The sequence below is a fragment of the Delphinus delphis genome, chromosome 2 (assembly GCF_949987515.2).
Source record: "Delphinus delphis chromosome 2, mDelDel1.2, whole genome shotgun sequence".
Classification (NCBI taxonomy): domain Eukaryota; kingdom Metazoa; phylum Chordata; class Mammalia; order Artiodactyla; family Delphinidae; genus Delphinus; species Delphinus delphis.
The window spans coordinates 25,870,193-25,887,046 of record NC_082684.1 but is presented as its reverse complement, the minus strand read 5'-3'; the positions used below and the strand labels follow the sequence as shown (position 1 = coordinate 25,887,046).

The window sequence follows — 16,854 nt, the reverse complement described above, 5'->3', positions numbered from 1 at the left end:
TTCCCAACTCTGAGCTCAGCGTGTTCAGCGACATCACCTTGGGAGCCTGAAGTGGGCCAGAGTGGGAACGTTTACACCACAGAAATTGCCCAAATGCTACAAATTGGGGCTGTCCCCCTGCCACCCCCCCGGGAGAGCTGATTTACCAGCTCACCCTGCACATGACTCATCCTTCTGGGCTGGTTCTGAACCCACCCCAAGCCTGGCCACTGTGCTCATTCAGGGCGCTGTGATCTCCCAGCCCCACACATTCCTACAACTGGACAGAACAGAGGTGAGCTGGACAAAGAAAGGGACCAGCATTCACTGATCCGTTCTGCACCTGGATCCTGCCTTGTCTTGGCTGCCACGGCCTGTCTATCCACTTACGGTCCCACTGATGGCCTTCAGCCCTAGACTGAAGTGGTGTCCAATGAAAGGCCGCTCGGGGCTGAGGGGGTGGGCAAGTGGGCCACGTGCGACCGCTCAGCGCTAAGGAGGGCTGCTGGCCCAGGGCTGGTTGGCTGCTGGCCCGCGGGCCGGGATGACGAGACTGGCCCTCACGGCTGGGGCTCTAAGTGACTCACTGCAGGTCCCGGGAATCAGGGTGTGTGGAGAGCCGGGCACACACCTGAGCACAGAGGGAGAGGGAGGACAATGGGTGTCCAGGCTGCGACAGCGCCTCCCAGCGGGCAAGAGGTAAGGCCGCCACAGCTACGCATCTCGGGGCAGCCCCGGGGGCCTTGGGAGCTGAGCTCCCTCCTTTCACCCTGGGCCTTATACACTCTTCAACCTTTTCCCCAACCCCACACCAACACCTGGGGTGCTGACCTCCCCGCCTCAGGTTCAAAAGCAGAGGGCTCGAGGCACCAGACTGGCCTCACCAGGTCTGGGCCAGGCAGGGTGAGCGGCCCGTGAGGAAAGTTCTCCAGCACAGCAGCCCTCATTAGAACTCCTTGGCCTCCTGCAACTGCGCCAGGTATTCCTCCTCGGGGGGGTTGTCCGTGCAGGCCCGGCCATTGTTCGGGGGCCGCACGGCGTGGTAGCGGCTCCAGTCCCCCTTACACAGGATCCAGGGCAGCGTGTCCACCTTGAAGTGCAGTTCGGGCGAGAAGTCGGTGCTGACGAGGTCGGGCGCGCCGGCGCCCTTGCCTCGGGTCAGCAGCCGGCTGCCCGCGTCGTAGCAGCAGTGCTGGGCAGCCAGCGTGCTGCTCTCCCCGGACAGCAGAGAGCGCAGGCAGAAGCGGGCCGTGGGCTGGTACACGTCCAGGCGCTCCCGTGGGCCGCTGGCGTCCCTCCACCGGAAGCTGCGGCCCTGGTGCTCGTCCTGCAGGCTCACGGCGCTGGACACGGCCTCCAGCGGGTATGCACACGGGCAGCTGGGCAGGTCCCGCAGCACCTGGCTCAGGTACTTGGCTAGGAAGTCACTCTTGCAGTTCAGCCACTTCTCGCAGCTGTCCACATCTGCAGAGGGCAGGGGAGCGTGGGAAGGGGACCGGTCAGCCCCTGGGGTGGGGGGTACTGGTCAAGGGCCAATGCACGGAGGGGGAAGGCCTAGGCCCCAGCTGGTGCAAAGCTGTGCCTTGGTAGGGCCGTAGGGGCAGGAGGGGAAGGACCCACACCAGAGCGGGGGGCAGTCTGACGTGGCCACCGCTGTTAACAGATAAGGGCAACCACACACCACCCAGGCAAGCTGAAGCAACAGGCCGTAGCCGAATGGACATCGGCCAAGGGGCTGGAGGAGGGGCCTACAGCCCCTCTGCGGAGCTAGGCCTTGTCCCTTTAGATGCTGGATGGCGGGAAAGATCCTGGGATCGTGGGGAATGAGCTGGGGTGGGTGGGGGCAGGGACAGCAGTTTTAGCCTCTTGGTCAGAAAATGTTTCACTGTTTTCACCACTGGCCCATTCTTGTTCTTAACTTTGCCTTTCTTAGGCTCACTCTGTCTTTCTGGGCCCCCTGTGACCCCTCTGTCTATGCTGCCCTCCACCCCTCTCCCTACCTTGGAAAATGTGGCCTCTTGGAAAATGTGGCCTCTGACCCTGGCCACCCAGAACAAACTGCTCCTCCCTCTTTGCTGCAGACCCTTGGGCCCACTTGGCAGTGCTGTACCTAAGTTGGTTGTGTGTGTCTTTCCGCCGAAGACCTGAGCCCCTTGAGGGCAGGGACTGGGCTTGGCCTTCTGGGAATCCCCTGCCCCACACAGGGCCGGGTGCACCCTCCCGGCTCAGTGAGCTTCTGTGGCGTTGAGCATAGGACCCATCTGCAAGGGGGCTGTGGGCAGCTGCCTGCCTCCTTGTGGGGTGCAAGAGACACAGATGTGGAGTGTGCTGGGGAAAGCGCGGCCCGCTCCAAGCTGCCGGAAGGGGCAGTCCTGGAGCTCTGGACCCTGACCTGTTTTTGAGGGCAACTGCTCCCCAGACAGAGCCTGCCAGGAGCCTCCAAGAGTGACCAGGGAGTGGAAGCCAGAATGTCCCCAGCCTATCCTACTGCCAGGGAGCATACACCCCACTAGATGGTCTCCAAGCTCTGGGCTCCCCTCAAGACCTTCTTCCCAGCAGGAATGTCAGGCTGGGAAAGGCCAATGGGCCTGGCTAGGGGGTTTGGAAATGTTACGGTCCCCTTGCTGGGGGGGCTAACCTTCCACCTGGAAGATGTACCCTCTGCCTCAGTGGATGGAGGCAAGATTCCTGCCCGCGCGGTGAGGCTCCACCCTCCCGAGAGAGGTTTCCCCCAAACCCCCAGGGGCAGGGCCTAGCCCCCCACTGACCTGGGCTGAGCATGTCCGTAGAATTGTGGGCCAGGGGCCGCCACCCCTCACTGGGGAAGCCCAAGGGGTCCTTGTCCTCAGCGCCTTTGGGAAGAGAGGAGGCCAGGCTGGTGGTGCCGCAGGGCACCTCTGTGCTCCCGATGGGAGCCCAGCCCTCACTAGGCTCTCGGTGCCCGCGGCATCTGGGACAGGCCTGGCACGGGGCAGGACCACCGTGTGTGTGAGCTTCCTGCCTCCCCTCTCCCAAGCCCACCCTATACAATGCTTACACGCCCACATTCCCAGGGGACCAAGTCCAGCGTGTAAGCCACTCCGTCTGCAGGAGCTGCGGCTCATCTCACCAGGACGGGGGGCAGGTCGCAGGCACGGGACTCAGTGGCAGTGCAGGTGTAGCCACAGGGCCGAGTCCTCTGCCGGCTGCCGCTGCCGCAGCTCCCACTGCAGGGAGACCAGGGGCTCCATTCCTCTTGAAGCTGAGTCTGCGTCAAGGCAGGGAGCCAGGGGTGAGGGAGCAGAGCCCACGGGGTGCCTTGCTGCGAATTAGCAGAAGGCACCCCTTCCTTGGGAGGATCCACCCCGGGCCAGGACGCCCCTAGCGGACGGAGCATGGGCTGAATTTCAGCCCCACTAGTCTGCTCATCTGGGTACCCCTGTGCAGTGAACACCCGGGCAAATGCAGGAGGTGTCACAACTCCCAGCCACCCACTCTGTGCCCACACAGCAACGAAGAGGTAAAGCCACCTGGAGGCCACCTGACCACTGCTGAGGGGACCTTGGGCAAGTCCCCCGACATCTCTGAGCTACAGTTTTTGTGCCAGTCAAAACCAAGAGTGACAATACTTCCCTGGCACTGGGGGTATTAAAGAATGTCCCTGCTCCCCACGTCCTGGTCTGAGGGACCCAAAATGCACCATGACAGTACCCACAGGCCTTTGGCTGCATGGGCCTGAGACCCAGGGCTCTCTGTGGAACCCCCAAAGTACTGACACACACACCCAGCTCTCTCCTCGCTTCCCAGGCAGGCCTGAGCAGGCTGGTACCAAGTGTTTAAGGAAAATCAATGGAAGAAAAGCTGAAAGTCATGAAAATTCTGCCTGTTAGCTTACATGACTTTGGTGAAATGGAAAAAGCCTGCTACGACTTAGTCTGAACCAACGATGAGACACCAGGGCTCTGGGGAGAAGTGCTGTAACTGTGTGTGAAACATGTCTGTACCCAGGGAAAATTGAAACTGCAATATGCAAAAATAAAAATGCCTGTCATGGGGCGGGGGACAGGCTTTAGGCGATATTTTCTGAATAGTCTACGTTGTTATGTTGCTTTCTAAAAAAAAAGTAATAGCCAATACTTTATTATGTACTGGCACTTTAAAAGTACTAACTCACGGGCTTCCCTGGTGGCGCAGTGGTTGAGAATCTGCCTGCTAATGCAGGGGACACGGGTTTGAGCCCTGGTCTGGGAGGATCCCACATGCCGCAGAGCAACTAGGCCCGTGAGCCACAACTACTGAGCCTGCGCGTCTGGAGCCTGTGCTCCGCAACAAGAGAGGCCGCCATAGTGAGAGGCCCGCGCACCGTGATGAAGAGTGGCCCCGCTTGGCACAACTAGAGAAAGCCCTCGCACAGAAACGAAGACCCAACACAGCAAAAATAAATAAATTAATTAATAAACTCCTACCCCCAACATCTTAAAAAAAAAAAAAGTACTAACTCACTTACTACCCTCTACACCCAATTCTACGTAGTCAGGGTTGTGCCCATGTCCATTTTAGAGAAGAAGGAACTGAGGCCCAGAGAGGTTAACCTGCCCAAGGTCACTCACTGGTAAGCAGCAGACCCAGGGTTCAAACTCACACAATCTGAAGGTGAGGTCAGTTGTGAGTGGTGGGATTTATAATATTTCTTAATTTGTTGGAAACGGATATGAATATATATATATTATTAACAAATGTCTGTTCTGCTTAGGGGATCTCAGGGCTGTTGTGAGGGTCAAATGTTTGAAAAACAAACAAACAAACTTTGCAAGCTATGGGTAATGCTTGCCTGATGATGGCGTCTGCACAGGCCTAGGCTCCAGGCCTCCCCAGCTGCCCCTGCCCGGGAAGCTCTCACCCCCATTTCCACTCAGGACCCCCAGGGCCGGGGATGTCAAGATGGGGGAGCTCACCAGAGCTATCAGGCTCCTTGAAGGCCCGGTCCCCGGGGGACAGCCAGCCCCGCTCCCAGCCTCCTGCGGCCCCACTGAACCCATGCTCTTGGTCATCGTCGTCTTCCTCGTCGTGGTCCTCTTGGTCCTCACTCTCACGGTACTCTGGAGGGTAGTCCTCCTCTTCCCCTGCGGCTCTGCCCTTGAGACCGGGCCTCCCTTCCTCGCCCTCCAGGTAGCCCCAGAATAGGGGCCAGAAGAGTTCCTTGGCCGGCAGCCAGCTGGGGGCCCCTTGGGACCAGCGATTGCTAGGCTCAGCCAGCAGGTCCATCTCCACCTCAGCCTGGGGGTCCTCCACCACTTCGATGGTCACCTGCAGAGGTACAGACACACCCGGCCAGTGAGGGAGGGCTCAGAGCCAGACTCCAGAGGCAGGGGAGAGGACAAGCCTGGGGGGAGGGGCAGGGGCAGGGAGAGAGGCCCGACCTTTTCTCCAGACCAGCCCATTCTTTTGGTCCACCTTCTTGGTCTCCCCGGGCACAGAGGGTCACAGTGTAAGACCTGGCTGTGCATCAGAATCTGCCGGCGATTCCTGAGCCCCTGACCCCACCCCAGACACGGATTTAACTGGTGTGTGAGGTAGGGCCAGGCGTAGTGGTCCTAACACGTGCCAGGGTGGAGACCCACTCATTTAAGAAAAGCTGGGTTTGAATTCTGGCTCCACCAGCCCACAGGCTGAGCAACTGCTGGGGCCACGGACGGCCCTGAATCTCCATTTCCTCATTCTAGGGCCGGAAAATGAGACCAAATGACAGCAGATCCGCACAACAGCCCTGGGGAGGGCTCTCGCCCACTACATCGTGGACAGGAAAGAAGTAACGTGAAACCATTTATGTGAAAGTGAACTTTAAAAACGTCACTTTGGGCTATTACAAAGCGATAGGAGGTCACAGAACAAAATTTGGGGAAAAGAACAAGCAAAATATAAAGAAGAAAATGGAAATCACCCATATTCCATCTCAGGTAACATTTTGGTGATTAACCTTCCAAGTTTAGATATATAGACACACACACACACACACACACACACACTTTTAAACAACTTTAGAATGTTGTGTGTTCTATATTTTTGTGACCTGTTTTCTCTTTTGGTGAAAGTGTTTTGTAAGCTATAAATGGTACACAAAATGCAGGAATTATTGTCATTAGGGATTCGGGACTGATGGTGGAGTATGTAAACTGGAATTCCATCAACCCCTCTAGTTTTCTTTCCCATAAAGCCCCTCTGGTGGGCAGGCCACCACCCACTGCTCCACAGGCAGGGCGGGGGCTGTCACCTTCTCCGACCTGCACAGGACCCCTGCCCTCCAAGCAATACCGGATGGGACGCCTGACTTCAGAGCTGAGCTCTTCAGTCCAGCTTCTCTCCAGGTGTCCACTGGGCCCACGGCCCCCCCGTAGCTCTCACCTGGATATTGGGGTTTGGGGCACTCAAGTCTGTGTTGGCCAATCCCGGCAGCTTCTGCAGCTCCAGCAGCAAGGGAGAGTCCTCCAGGGTCCCGGGCAAGGAGGTCTTGTCCAGGGTCAGGGCTGCTGGCTCAGTGAGAGCCCAGCGTCTGTGTCGGCGCAGCCCTGCCTGGAGGTGGGCTCTGGAGAGCAGAGGGGGCTCCTCTTCTCTAGGAGAGCTGGGGTCTGGGGAGGCCGAGACCTGAGGGAGAGATGGGAGGGAGGGGTGCCTGAGGTCAGCGCCCATGCGAACCCGGAAAAGGCTGGTGGGGGGCGGGAGCAGGGGGAGATTTGGGAGCCCTGGGAGCAGACCAGGTCACAAACTTGCCTGGAAACCGTGTATCCAAACGTGTCTGCTTTAACACCTCAGAGGGTGGACGGCGTCCACAAAGCGCTCGGGCAAATGATGCCAGCGCGAGGCACGAGAAGGAGGGTTCAAATCAGGTTTCTACACGTGGAAGAGACACAATCCAACCTGCTCATTTCACAGATGAACAAACTGAGGCCCAGAGGGGAAGTGAGATGTGCAAGGCAGTGGCTCCAAAGTGCAGTCTGCAGACACTTGCCTCAGAATCCCCCAGGGCCCTTGTCAGAGAACAGACACCCAGGCCCTCCCACGTCAGGGCAGGAAGGCTCAGGAAGGCCGACAGGGGCGTGGGCAGCAGACCCAGGCCCTTCCCCTCAGCACACTCCCCTGCCACCTGGCCTTCCCAAGCCATCCGTGCGGGGGCTGTACTTCTTGGCATCCCTGACCATAGCAACCTTCCTCCGCCTGCTCACGTGGGGCCCGGCCCCTTTTCCTATTCCAGGCTGCTTGTGTGGCCGTCTGTCTGCCAGTGAATCCCCTCCACCAGCCAGTGCCATGAGGTCCACACTGGGACTGTCCTTGATGCAGCTCAAATAGTAAGTGAAAGCAGTCCTGGCTGTCTCTGACTCTTGCTCTGGCCTTCCCTGCTCAGACGGTGGAGCACTGGGTCGGCACCTACCTCCAGGCTGCAGCCATTGCCCAGGTCTCTACACCAGGGCAGAAAGAGCCCTGTCCAGGGCTGCCTGGTGAGCCTCAGGGGCCAGGAGCCTGTGGACCCTGCCTCACCCAGGCCACAGCCTCACCCAGGCCACAGCCTTCTTTCTGCCTCTACACCAGGGCAGAAAGAGCCCTGTCCAGGGCTGCCTGGTGAGCCTCAGGGGCCAGGAGCCTGTGGACCTCACCTGTGGGCCACAGCCTTGAGCCCACCTCCCGCCTCATACCTCGGACTGTGTGGTACGGCTGAAAAACATGGGTCTGGAGAGTCAGATCAGCTTGGGTTCAAATCGCAGCTCTCCTTCTCACTTGCTCATTCAATTTGATGATTTCCCATCAACAAAATGAGAATAATAATTCCTACCTGGAAGGATTGTCAGAATTTTCTTTATCAAACACTTCCACAGCATCCCCTGTGGCAGGCACTATTCTAAACACTTAAATCACTCGTTTAATCCTCCCAACAACCCTCAGAGGTAAGGGCTAGCTGTCATCTCCATTTTGATCATGAAAACTAAGGCACAGAAAAGGCAAGTAACTTGCCTGAGGTCACACAGACATTTACTGTTAGAAGCAGGATTTGAACCAGCCAGCCAGAGCTCACACTCTTAACCAGCATGCTCCAACACTGCAGGCAGGAGCGCTGAGAGTCTACTTCACAAATCAGGGGCTGAATCAGTCTTGTTTCTCATGTCTCTCCCCTTTGACCCCCTCCTTCTGTGGTCCCCAGAGGCCTGGCTCCAAGGCTCCTGCACTGGGACTTCCCTGGTGGTCCAGCGGTTAAGACTCCACGCTTCCACTGCAGGGAGCACGGGTTCGATCCCTGATCAAGGAACTAAGATCCCGCATGCCATGTGGCGCAGCCAACAAAACAAAACAAAACAAAACAAAAAACAACCAAAATGAACAAGGCTCCTGCACTAAACACCTGGTCCCAGGGCAGCCGTGGGCCCATCTCAACCGGGGCCCAGAGTCTCTCGATGAGTGAAAGTGTTCTGGTCCAGATAGCCGGGACGGATGAGCAGAAGATGGATAGATGAGTAATGGAACAACCCAACCCCTTCTCTGGCCAATCCAGGAGGCCTGGAGCATCCCCAGATGCCACCTTCCTAGCAGTTCCCACCCATCATTCCACGGAAGCCCTAACTGTCCCCGAGACTTTGCCCAGCAGTTCCTCTGTCTGCAGCCTCTGGGCACAGAAACAGGCAGACTTGGGGCAGCAGCAGTTCAGGGTCTGCAGCCTTTCTAGCTGATTTAGATACCCCAGCCTCCTGGGCACAAACACCAGGTTTCATCTGTGGACATTTGGCAATGACATTTGTAGTTGTCACAGCTGGGGCAGGGAAGGGGGTGCTACTGGCATCTAGTGGGTAGAAACCAGAAATCTTAACAATGCATACATAGCACAACATCACAGCAAGGATTATCCAGCCCAGAATGTCAACAGTGCTGCAGTTAAGAGACCCTGCTCTAGAGTCAGGCTGCCTGCGTCTGAATGCCAGTGGTGGCCTGGCTTCTGACCTGTGGGACCCTGGCAGGTGACATAACCTCTGTGAGCGTCCTCATCTGTAAAATGGAAACGGTGATGGGACAGAGCTGGTACTGAGCAGGCATTCAAAGTGTCCGTTTCCACCCCTCCCCACCCTGGTGCCCAATCGGACCAGACGATGAGCAGAGACCACAGAAAGCCCTGGCTCAACATCACAGCCACACGCACCACCCTTCCTCTCTTGGAGCCTCCTGCCCTGTGTGTCAGCCCCTGGGGAACTCCCTGGAGCGGAGGGGGACATCTGATCTTAGTTTGGGTTCCCTGAGAAGCCGACCCTGAGACAAAGATTCAAGGGCAAGTGGTTCCTTTGGAAAGTGATCCCTGGAGACACCAGCAGGGAGTGAGGCAGCAAGTCAGGGAGGGAGGCAGCTAGTGAAGAATGCTCCATGAAGCCAGTGACCACGGTGCACGACTGGAGCGCATCCCACTGGGCGCCTCAGTTACGCCGTCGGTCATCGGCTGAGGGAGGCTGGGTGGGGGAGAGGATGGGCACTCCAGGCGCTTCGGGCTGGCCGTGCACAGCTCAGAGCAGGCCCTAGTGCCAGCAAAAGCCCTCAGGCAACTGGAAGTGAGGCCTGCAGGGATGTGGGCAGAGCACTCAGAGCCCTGACGTGTAAGCACCGTCTGAGCGCATCTTCCGTACCGCGCCTGGACCAGGCCCTTTACATACCTTCTGACACTTACTCCAGCTAGGGTGTAAGCTCCGTGCAGGTAGAAATGTCTGTCTGCTTTGTCACGCTGTATCGCGTGCCTAGCACAGTGCCTGGCACGCTACAGGCGCTCAGTAAATCATTTCTGAGTGATTGAATGAATGCCAGCACTGATGAGGGGTGAGTGTGACTATCTCTGTGTTAACGATGAGGCTGTGGAGGCTCAGAGAGGGTAAGGGGTTTCCATAAGGTCTCACAGGTTACACTATGGGAGCTTAGGCTCAAACTCAGCTCTGCCGGATCTCAACGCCCAGGCATCGGTGCACACGCGCCTGCGCAGACAGTCAGGCCAATTACCCCTCAAGCGCAACCCCCTCTGCATTCAAAAAGCGCTTCGGCTTTCATCTTCTTGTCTGGCCCCGAAGGTGGTGGTAAGGAGCGCAGGCTGGAGGCCACATCAACTTGGATCAAGTTGGGATCAAACCCCAACTTGGACACCTACTGGCTGTATGACCGTGGGCAGGTTACTTAATCTGCCTTAGTTTCTCCTCCTGTAAATTAGGGAAACGGCCGGCCATCCCTGTCTCATAGGGCTGTTGAGTTAGAACGGCGCCTGGCACATGCAGTGAGTGTTACCTAGAGGTGGTGATAGATAGTTCTCAGAGAGAGAGCGGGCAGCACCCCTCTCACCAGCACGGTGTTGGTTCTTTACATCTTATTTGGTTTGAAGACCGCCCCCCTCCACTACTGATGCAGATCTCTGGGCGGTGTATTTCCATGACATTCTGAAGCAACTTCGGAGGCTCCCGCCTGTTTAAGAACACCTGCCCTATCCCACGGGACCACCTCCCACATCTTTTATGCTTAAATGTGGAGTTTCACACGTGTACAAATACACAGCTCCATTCTTTTGGGGATGGTGTCATTACCCAGATAAACACGAGATATATAGATATACACCAAGATATGTCCCCACCATTCATTCTCTCTCTCTCTCTCTCACACACACACACACACACACACACACACACACACACACACACACACACACGGGCCCACGCATATGCTCCCAGGCTTGGCAGGGCAGCCCTGACCCATGTGTTTCCAGTTAACATAAGAGCCCCCCCTACCCACAAACCCTTACTGCATTGCTTGAGCATTGCCTGCTAACCTGCTTCAGCTCCCCTCACAGTCCCCCTACTCTCCCTTCTCCCCTCTGCCTCCTCTCAGGGGTCAGGAACTTGTTCCGGATAATGAAATCCAGTTGCCAGGTGCAGTCCAGCATCTCTCCTCCGCGCAGCCACTGCTGAGGCCCGGGTGCATCCCTACAGAGCCCGGCTGCACACACAGTCACCACGGCTTCCCGGAGGTGCTGGAGCCCCATCATTCAAAGGCGGTTGCTTCTCCAGACAGGCCAGAGGACCACCGGCAGAGGAGTGGGGTTGGATGTCACCCTCCTCACTGGTGTGCGCTGTTCTAACCCAGCCCACCCTGGCCTGGGAGGGAGACCTACCTCAGAGCACACCCTCCAAGCACCAGGGCTGGCTTCATGCTGTGTGACCTGTGCACTTGTACAGCACGCTGCACAGGGTTTACTGCTCTGCTGTTGCCATCTTGAAATGCTTAGAGACCCCACGTTTTCATTCTGCACTGGGCCCCATGAACTACGAAGCCAGTGCTGTCGAGCACCCTGCAGGTAGGACCCAATGAATCCTCACAACCACGAGGTACCAGCATCACCCTCACTTCCTGGAGGAGGCAGCCAAGGATCCGAGAGGTGGAGGAACTTGCTCAGGGTTACACGGGGGGCTGGCAGACCAGGTTTTGAGGCAGATGATCTGGCTAGAGAGCCTGTGCTCTTAATCCTTGTGCTTTGCCAGCTCCGGGCACGGGCAGCACCTTCTGGTTCACTGCCTGCCACTGCGGGGTGCGGAATGTGTCGAATGAACAAAACACTAGGACAGGATGTACTGCTTTTCATATCCATCCTTCCCGTTGATCCTCATAACAACCAAGTGAGGTGAGAAGGGCAGGGACGATTAGGAGACCGAGATCCAGTGAGGCTGGGACTTGCCTGGGACCACTGAGCAGCCCAGCCTCCAGGTCTCAGTTCCTGACCTTCCTTCTCTCCCTCAACCACCTTTCCAGTGGTTCCGACCTCTCAGAGGGAGAAGAATGGTCTGGAGGGAGAACAAAGTTCACAGTCAAGAGGCGGGAAGGTGCCCAGCTGCAGGAGGTGGCGGAGGGCAGGGCCACAGGCTCGCCTCACACAGACCTGGGTTCCAGTTCCCCTTCTGTCAGTTGCTCACTGATTAGGCCAGAAAGACCCCAACCAAAGAAGGCCTATCTTCAGAAAAATACCTGCTTCTCGGTGCCACCCACCTGGCAGATGAGACCTTTCAACCCACCATGCCCCTCCTGCAGTCCAGGCCCTGCTGCCAGGTAACTGGCTGGATGACGCACCAGGACTGAAGTGCCGCCTAAGTACCCCTACCACGTGCATGACGCTGACCCGGGTTTGGGGAGCTCCTTCCTCTGTGTTTAGTCCTTCATCTCAGCCTGCACCCTCACAAAGTACTTCCTCCCATGGCAGCTGAATCCCTGCTGCCGCAGCATGAAATGTGCCCAGCTCTGCCCCGTGGGGGAATCCTTCCTGCGGGACAGTCCTTGAAGCCGAGGAGCTGCCCTCTATCAATTCTTCTCTCTTGCCTAGTTCTAAGCTCCATTACCCTCTTGTGGCTGCAAGTCCCCAGCTCCCCTCCGCCCTGCCCCAGGGTCTTCCCTTGCTGGCCTAGGAGGTGGTGAGTGCCAGGGTTAGGTGCCCAGGGGCTGGAGAATTAAGCAAAGCTGGGTTTGGACCCTGGCTTAGTTATTGGACCCATTGTCAGTTTCCTTGTCCTTCAAATGAGGACAACAAGACTATAGGAACACAAAATGCCCTGCAGCTGTTTGGGTGGTGTTCTGATCCCGACTAGAATAGAAGATACCCAAGGCAGAGCTGTATCATTCTTTGCTCGTCCAGCACCCAACAAATTGCGTGGCTCCAGCCCCTTGTAACGACGAGGCCACCCACGCGGACAGTGCTTTCTCACCCCGCATGCCACCCAACAAAGTGGGTTCTCATTCCCACTCGACTGTGGGAGTAAACTGAGGCTCAGCAACGGGCCTGCCCAGAGAGAGGATGGCATATTTTGCTCACGATAGTAATGATTTCAAGACTTTAGATGAGCAGGCTGGAGCATGACACGCAAAGGTCTCAGTGTAGCTCTGGAAAGACAGACCTGGCTCCCAATCCCAGTGAGGCTTACCGTCTCTGTGCCTCGATTGTTTTCATCTGGAAAATGGGAATGATGCCCATGTCAGATATTTGACAATGAAATGACATCATGTTAAGTACTTTGTACCGAGTCTGTCAGGCCCAAGCGATGCTAACTGCCCTGCAGTCATCCTACACCTTTGGATCCAGGGGAGTTTATGTTCCTCAGCTTCTTCACAAAGCCCCCTGGGCCGGTCAGTGATGTCTGACACATCACCAAGGCCCTAGAATAGCAGTGTGCACTCTCTCAACATGATTCCTCAGCTCACACCTTCGACGTGTGACTGCTTGAGCACACATCATTCACACATGGGAAACAACGTTTGAGCTGGACGGGACCATGGAGGTGACTTAGCCCCTCCTTTCAAATGTCAGGAAATTGTCCAAGGGGAGTCACACATGAGTTAATAACCAGCTGGGACCAGAACCCCAGGCCTCGGGCTCCAAGCTCTGTTTTTCCTCCATGCCTGTAATTTGTTTGAACATGTTTCTGAGGGCTCTGCCAGGCTCTGTACCAGGGCTTGGGGATGTGACTTTGGCTCTGAAGTAACTCATCCTCTGGGCTGGCCTTGGGGGAAGATCTGGCAAACATACTAAAAATAATTACAGTCAAAGGGGTAAGTAAAAAAGTATTTATGCCAATTCAGTTCATTTTATTTTCCATTGTCATCTCCACTGAGGAAGTGGACTGGCCAGAGGCTGTTCAGTTCCTCTAGATTTGTCCTCAGCTGTGGTTCCTAACAACGGGCAGGAAGAGTGGGTATCCCACAGGAAATGACGTCTGGCTCTGGGCAGCGGGTGCTACAGGCATCTAGTGGGTAGAGGCCAGAGATGCCGCTAAACATCCTACAATGCTACAACTCACAACAAAGAAGTGTGTAACCCCAGGATGATGGTAGTGCGGAGGTTGAGAACGCCTGGTCTACAGGACGTACTCTCAACAGGGGCAAAAATTAGATCTTGGAGGAGGAGGCAAAAAAATCTAAGTATTATTGCAAAACAATGGTTTGTAACACTCCAAAGGGCATTAGTGCATGAATAGAGAGCATATCTGTGGTATTAAAATTTCATGGGGGAGGCACTTAGAACAAATAGAGTCTAAAAATCTCCTTAGGAGGGAGGGCAGTCATGAAAAAAAGATGGACAAACAAGGGTCCACAGAGACCGCCCCCCCCTCAAATGCAGGGGACGTGCTTTCTTCCCGTTGCCTCTGGAGGGCCTCAGCAGCCTGGGCACTGACAGGGCCCCAAGCTCAGGCTCTCGCCCACTTCACTGCTCTCCTGCACCCGCCTCAGGCCCTGAGTGTCCTCATCTGGAAAATGAGAAGAGCCACTGCGGCCTCCCCCTAGAATTGCTCCGTGCACTGAGAGGCCAGGACCCCCTGCCACACAGGCCTGCTCCTGTGAACCCTGCAACAAGTCTGGCGGGCTTTGTCCCCATGGGGATGAGTCCGCTGTGGTCCAGGAGGGAACGGCTGGACCGTTGACCCCTGGCGACGGGAGACGCGGGTTTTGACAGACGGTGATTTCTCTTCGTGTCTAAACTACTCTTGGTCTCACTCCTCTGTCTTCAGTCGCCCGCAAAAGCCCACTCACAGCCCCTCCCCACCCCCAGAAAGCGCTCCTCTACCTCTTACCGACCTCTTCTGCTTGTTCAAGTACCTAATGATATAAAGGTCCCACCCAGCAAGTTGGAGGCCCCCACTTACTACCTCACCTTCTCTCAATTCACACCCTAAAGGACCCAAATCCTTTGAAGATTTGATTGAAGAGGCTGCACCAGGGGCTCACTTCGCCGCTGGAACCTCAGCAACACCCGCCCGCCACTCCGCAAAGCGCTGCGGTCCTTGAGCATCCTCCGGACTCCTCTCGGAGCGCGCACCTGAACCTCATGGCTGCAGGAGAGGTTCGCTCAGGGCGAGGCAGCCGCGGGGACGCGGCGGGCGGATGGGAAAGGAAGCCGGGAGGCTGCAGGGTGTCTGCGCACCAAACTCAGCACAGAAGTAACGTTTCTCCCCAGGGTGACCTGCTTCACAGCCCGGGGGTGTTTTCCGCAGGTCCGGCGCACCTGGCCACCGCCCGATGCCCGCCGACGTCCGGGCCGGTCCCGCCCCTCGCACTCGGGGGCCACCACTCGCGTCCCGGTCCTGCTCCCCGCGCGGCCAGAGCTGGGGGCCGGGGGAGCAGGGACCCAGCGCGCCGCAGCCCGCGCCGCGCCGCTCACCTCCGCCAGCCTCACGTGGCTCCAGCCGGGGCCCCGCGGCTTCCGCAGGGGGAGCGCTCGCACCGCGGCCAGCAGCGCGGTCAGCAGCACCACGCAGAGGGGGAGCGCCGCGCGGCCGGGGAGTCGAGGCATCCTCTCCCTCCCGAGGCTGCTCCGCCCGGCGCCTTCGCGCCTCCCGGGCCGCTCCGGCGAGTCGGTTGACGCCGGGCCTCGCCTCCTCCGGGGGCGGGAGCGCTGGGACGGCGGCGCAGGCCCGGCAGCGCCAGCGCTCAGGGCTCGGGAGGGGAGCTCCGGCGGCCGCGGGGGCGCGCGGGGCGGGGGCGCGCGGCTCTTCTCTCTCTCTCTCTCTCTCTCTCTCTCTCTCTCTCTCTCTCTCTCTCTCTCTCTCTCTCTCTCTCTCCTCTCTCTTCTCTCTGTCTTCTTTCTCTTCTCTATCTACTCTCTCCTCTCTTCTCTGTCTCTCTCTCTTTTCTCTCTCTCCTCTCCTCTCCTCTCTCCTCTCTCTTCTCTCTCTCTCTCTCTCTCTCCTCTGTCTCTCTTTTCTCTCTCTCCTCTCCTCTCCTCTCTCCTCTCTCTTCTCTCTCTCTCTTCTCTGTCTCTCTCCTCTCTCTCTTCTCTCTCTTTTCTCTCTGTCTTCTCTCTCTTCTCTATCTACTCTCTCCTCTCTCTCCTCTGTCTCTCTCTCTTTTCTCTCTCTCCTCTCCTCTCTCTTCTCTCTCCTCTCTCTTCTCTCTCTCTCTCTTCTCTCTCTCTCCCTCTCTCTCTCCCTGGCCCGGCGTGGGCGCCCCGGCTGCTCTCGGGTCAGCGCTCGGGGTGTTCCCCGCCCTCCCCGGAGGGGTGGCCCCTCGCGCTCCCGGACAAATCTTGGCCCAGCGGGCGGCTCCCTTTGATCTGGCCGCCTCCCCGCCCTGAGTGCCCGCCGCTGTCGCCGGCGCAGCCCCAAGCGAATTCCTGTTCGGGGAAAGTCGCAGCCCGCCTGCCGGCGCTCTCCAGTCCAACTGTGCGACTCCTGCGGGGTCCTGAGGGCGACGCCGGGGCTCACCGACCGCCAGAGCCTCGCGGGCTAGGGACGCGCCGCAGCCCAACGCGGGAGCCTTCAGCTCTTGCGCAAATGTGCACCAAGGTAGGGTGGCTTGGGGAGGAAAGCCTGGAAGTAACTCCCCCAAGGCTCTTCCAGCTCCCCTGCTGGAGGTGGAGACTCGAAAAAACACCTGCCACTCTGCACCCAATTTCCCAGCACTTCAAAAGCCAGGAGAGAGCTGAGACTCAGATGTGAGGATAAAGTCCCGGAAGGACAGCAGCTAGCCACGTTTGAAGGAGTGGTCAGAGATCCTGCCCTGCCACTGGGTGTCACCTAGTTTCATCCTAGGTAAAACAGTGGGGCCACCCACTCCCTCCAGAGGGACACTCGTGCAGGGATCCTCCCGTGTAGGGCGTGCGGTCATGAAATAAAACCTCAGCTTATGATAATGATCAGGAACTATGAGTGGCAGTGACGATTTTCATGGCTGGGGGCTGTTAGGGACTGTGAGCTCCGTGACACAGGGCAGGTGGGGTGGAGTTTGGCCAGGTAGGTGAGGAGCAGTCAGAAGGCATTATTAGGAAGATGCCTACCCAGGGGCCATATGGAGGAACACAAAGTCTTCCTGGTTTCTGGGTAGGGACAGCAGATCCCTGGAGGTGCTGGGAAGGATGCC

At 57.5% G+C, this 16,854-nt stretch overlaps 1 protein-coding gene across 1 annotated transcript; it reads right to left on the bottom strand.

Annotated features, from left to right (window-relative positions):
• Positions 1–888: 888 nt before the first annotated feature.
• On the bottom strand, positions 889–15,455 carry ISM2 (isthmin 2). Its single transcript, XM_060003366.1, has 4 exons — positions 15,158–15,455; positions 6,361–6,600; positions 4,914–5,265; positions 889–1,443 (listed from the first exon to the last, which is right to left on the bottom strand). Exons 1-4 carry the CDS (start codon positions 15,287–15,289, stop codon positions 926–928), a joined length of 1,242 nt encoding a protein of 413 aa, XP_059859349.1. The 5' UTR covers positions 15,290–15,455; the 3' UTR covers positions 889–925.
• Positions 15,456–16,854: the final 1,399 nt, after the last annotated feature.

Coding starts and splice junctions, on each gene's coding strand:
- ISM2 (XM_060003366.1), bottom strand. CDS start 15,289: ATGCCTCGACTCCCCGGCCGCGCGGCGCTCCCCCTCTGCGTGGTGCTG. Junction 6,601..15,157: donor GCCACGTGAGGCTGGCGGAG/GTGAGCGGCGCG, acceptor TCTCTCCCTCAG/GTCTCGGCCTCCCCAGACCC. Junction 5,266..6,360: donor CCCCAAACCCCAATATCCAG/GTGAGAGCTACG, acceptor GTACCTCTGCAG/GTGACCATCGAAGTGGTGGA.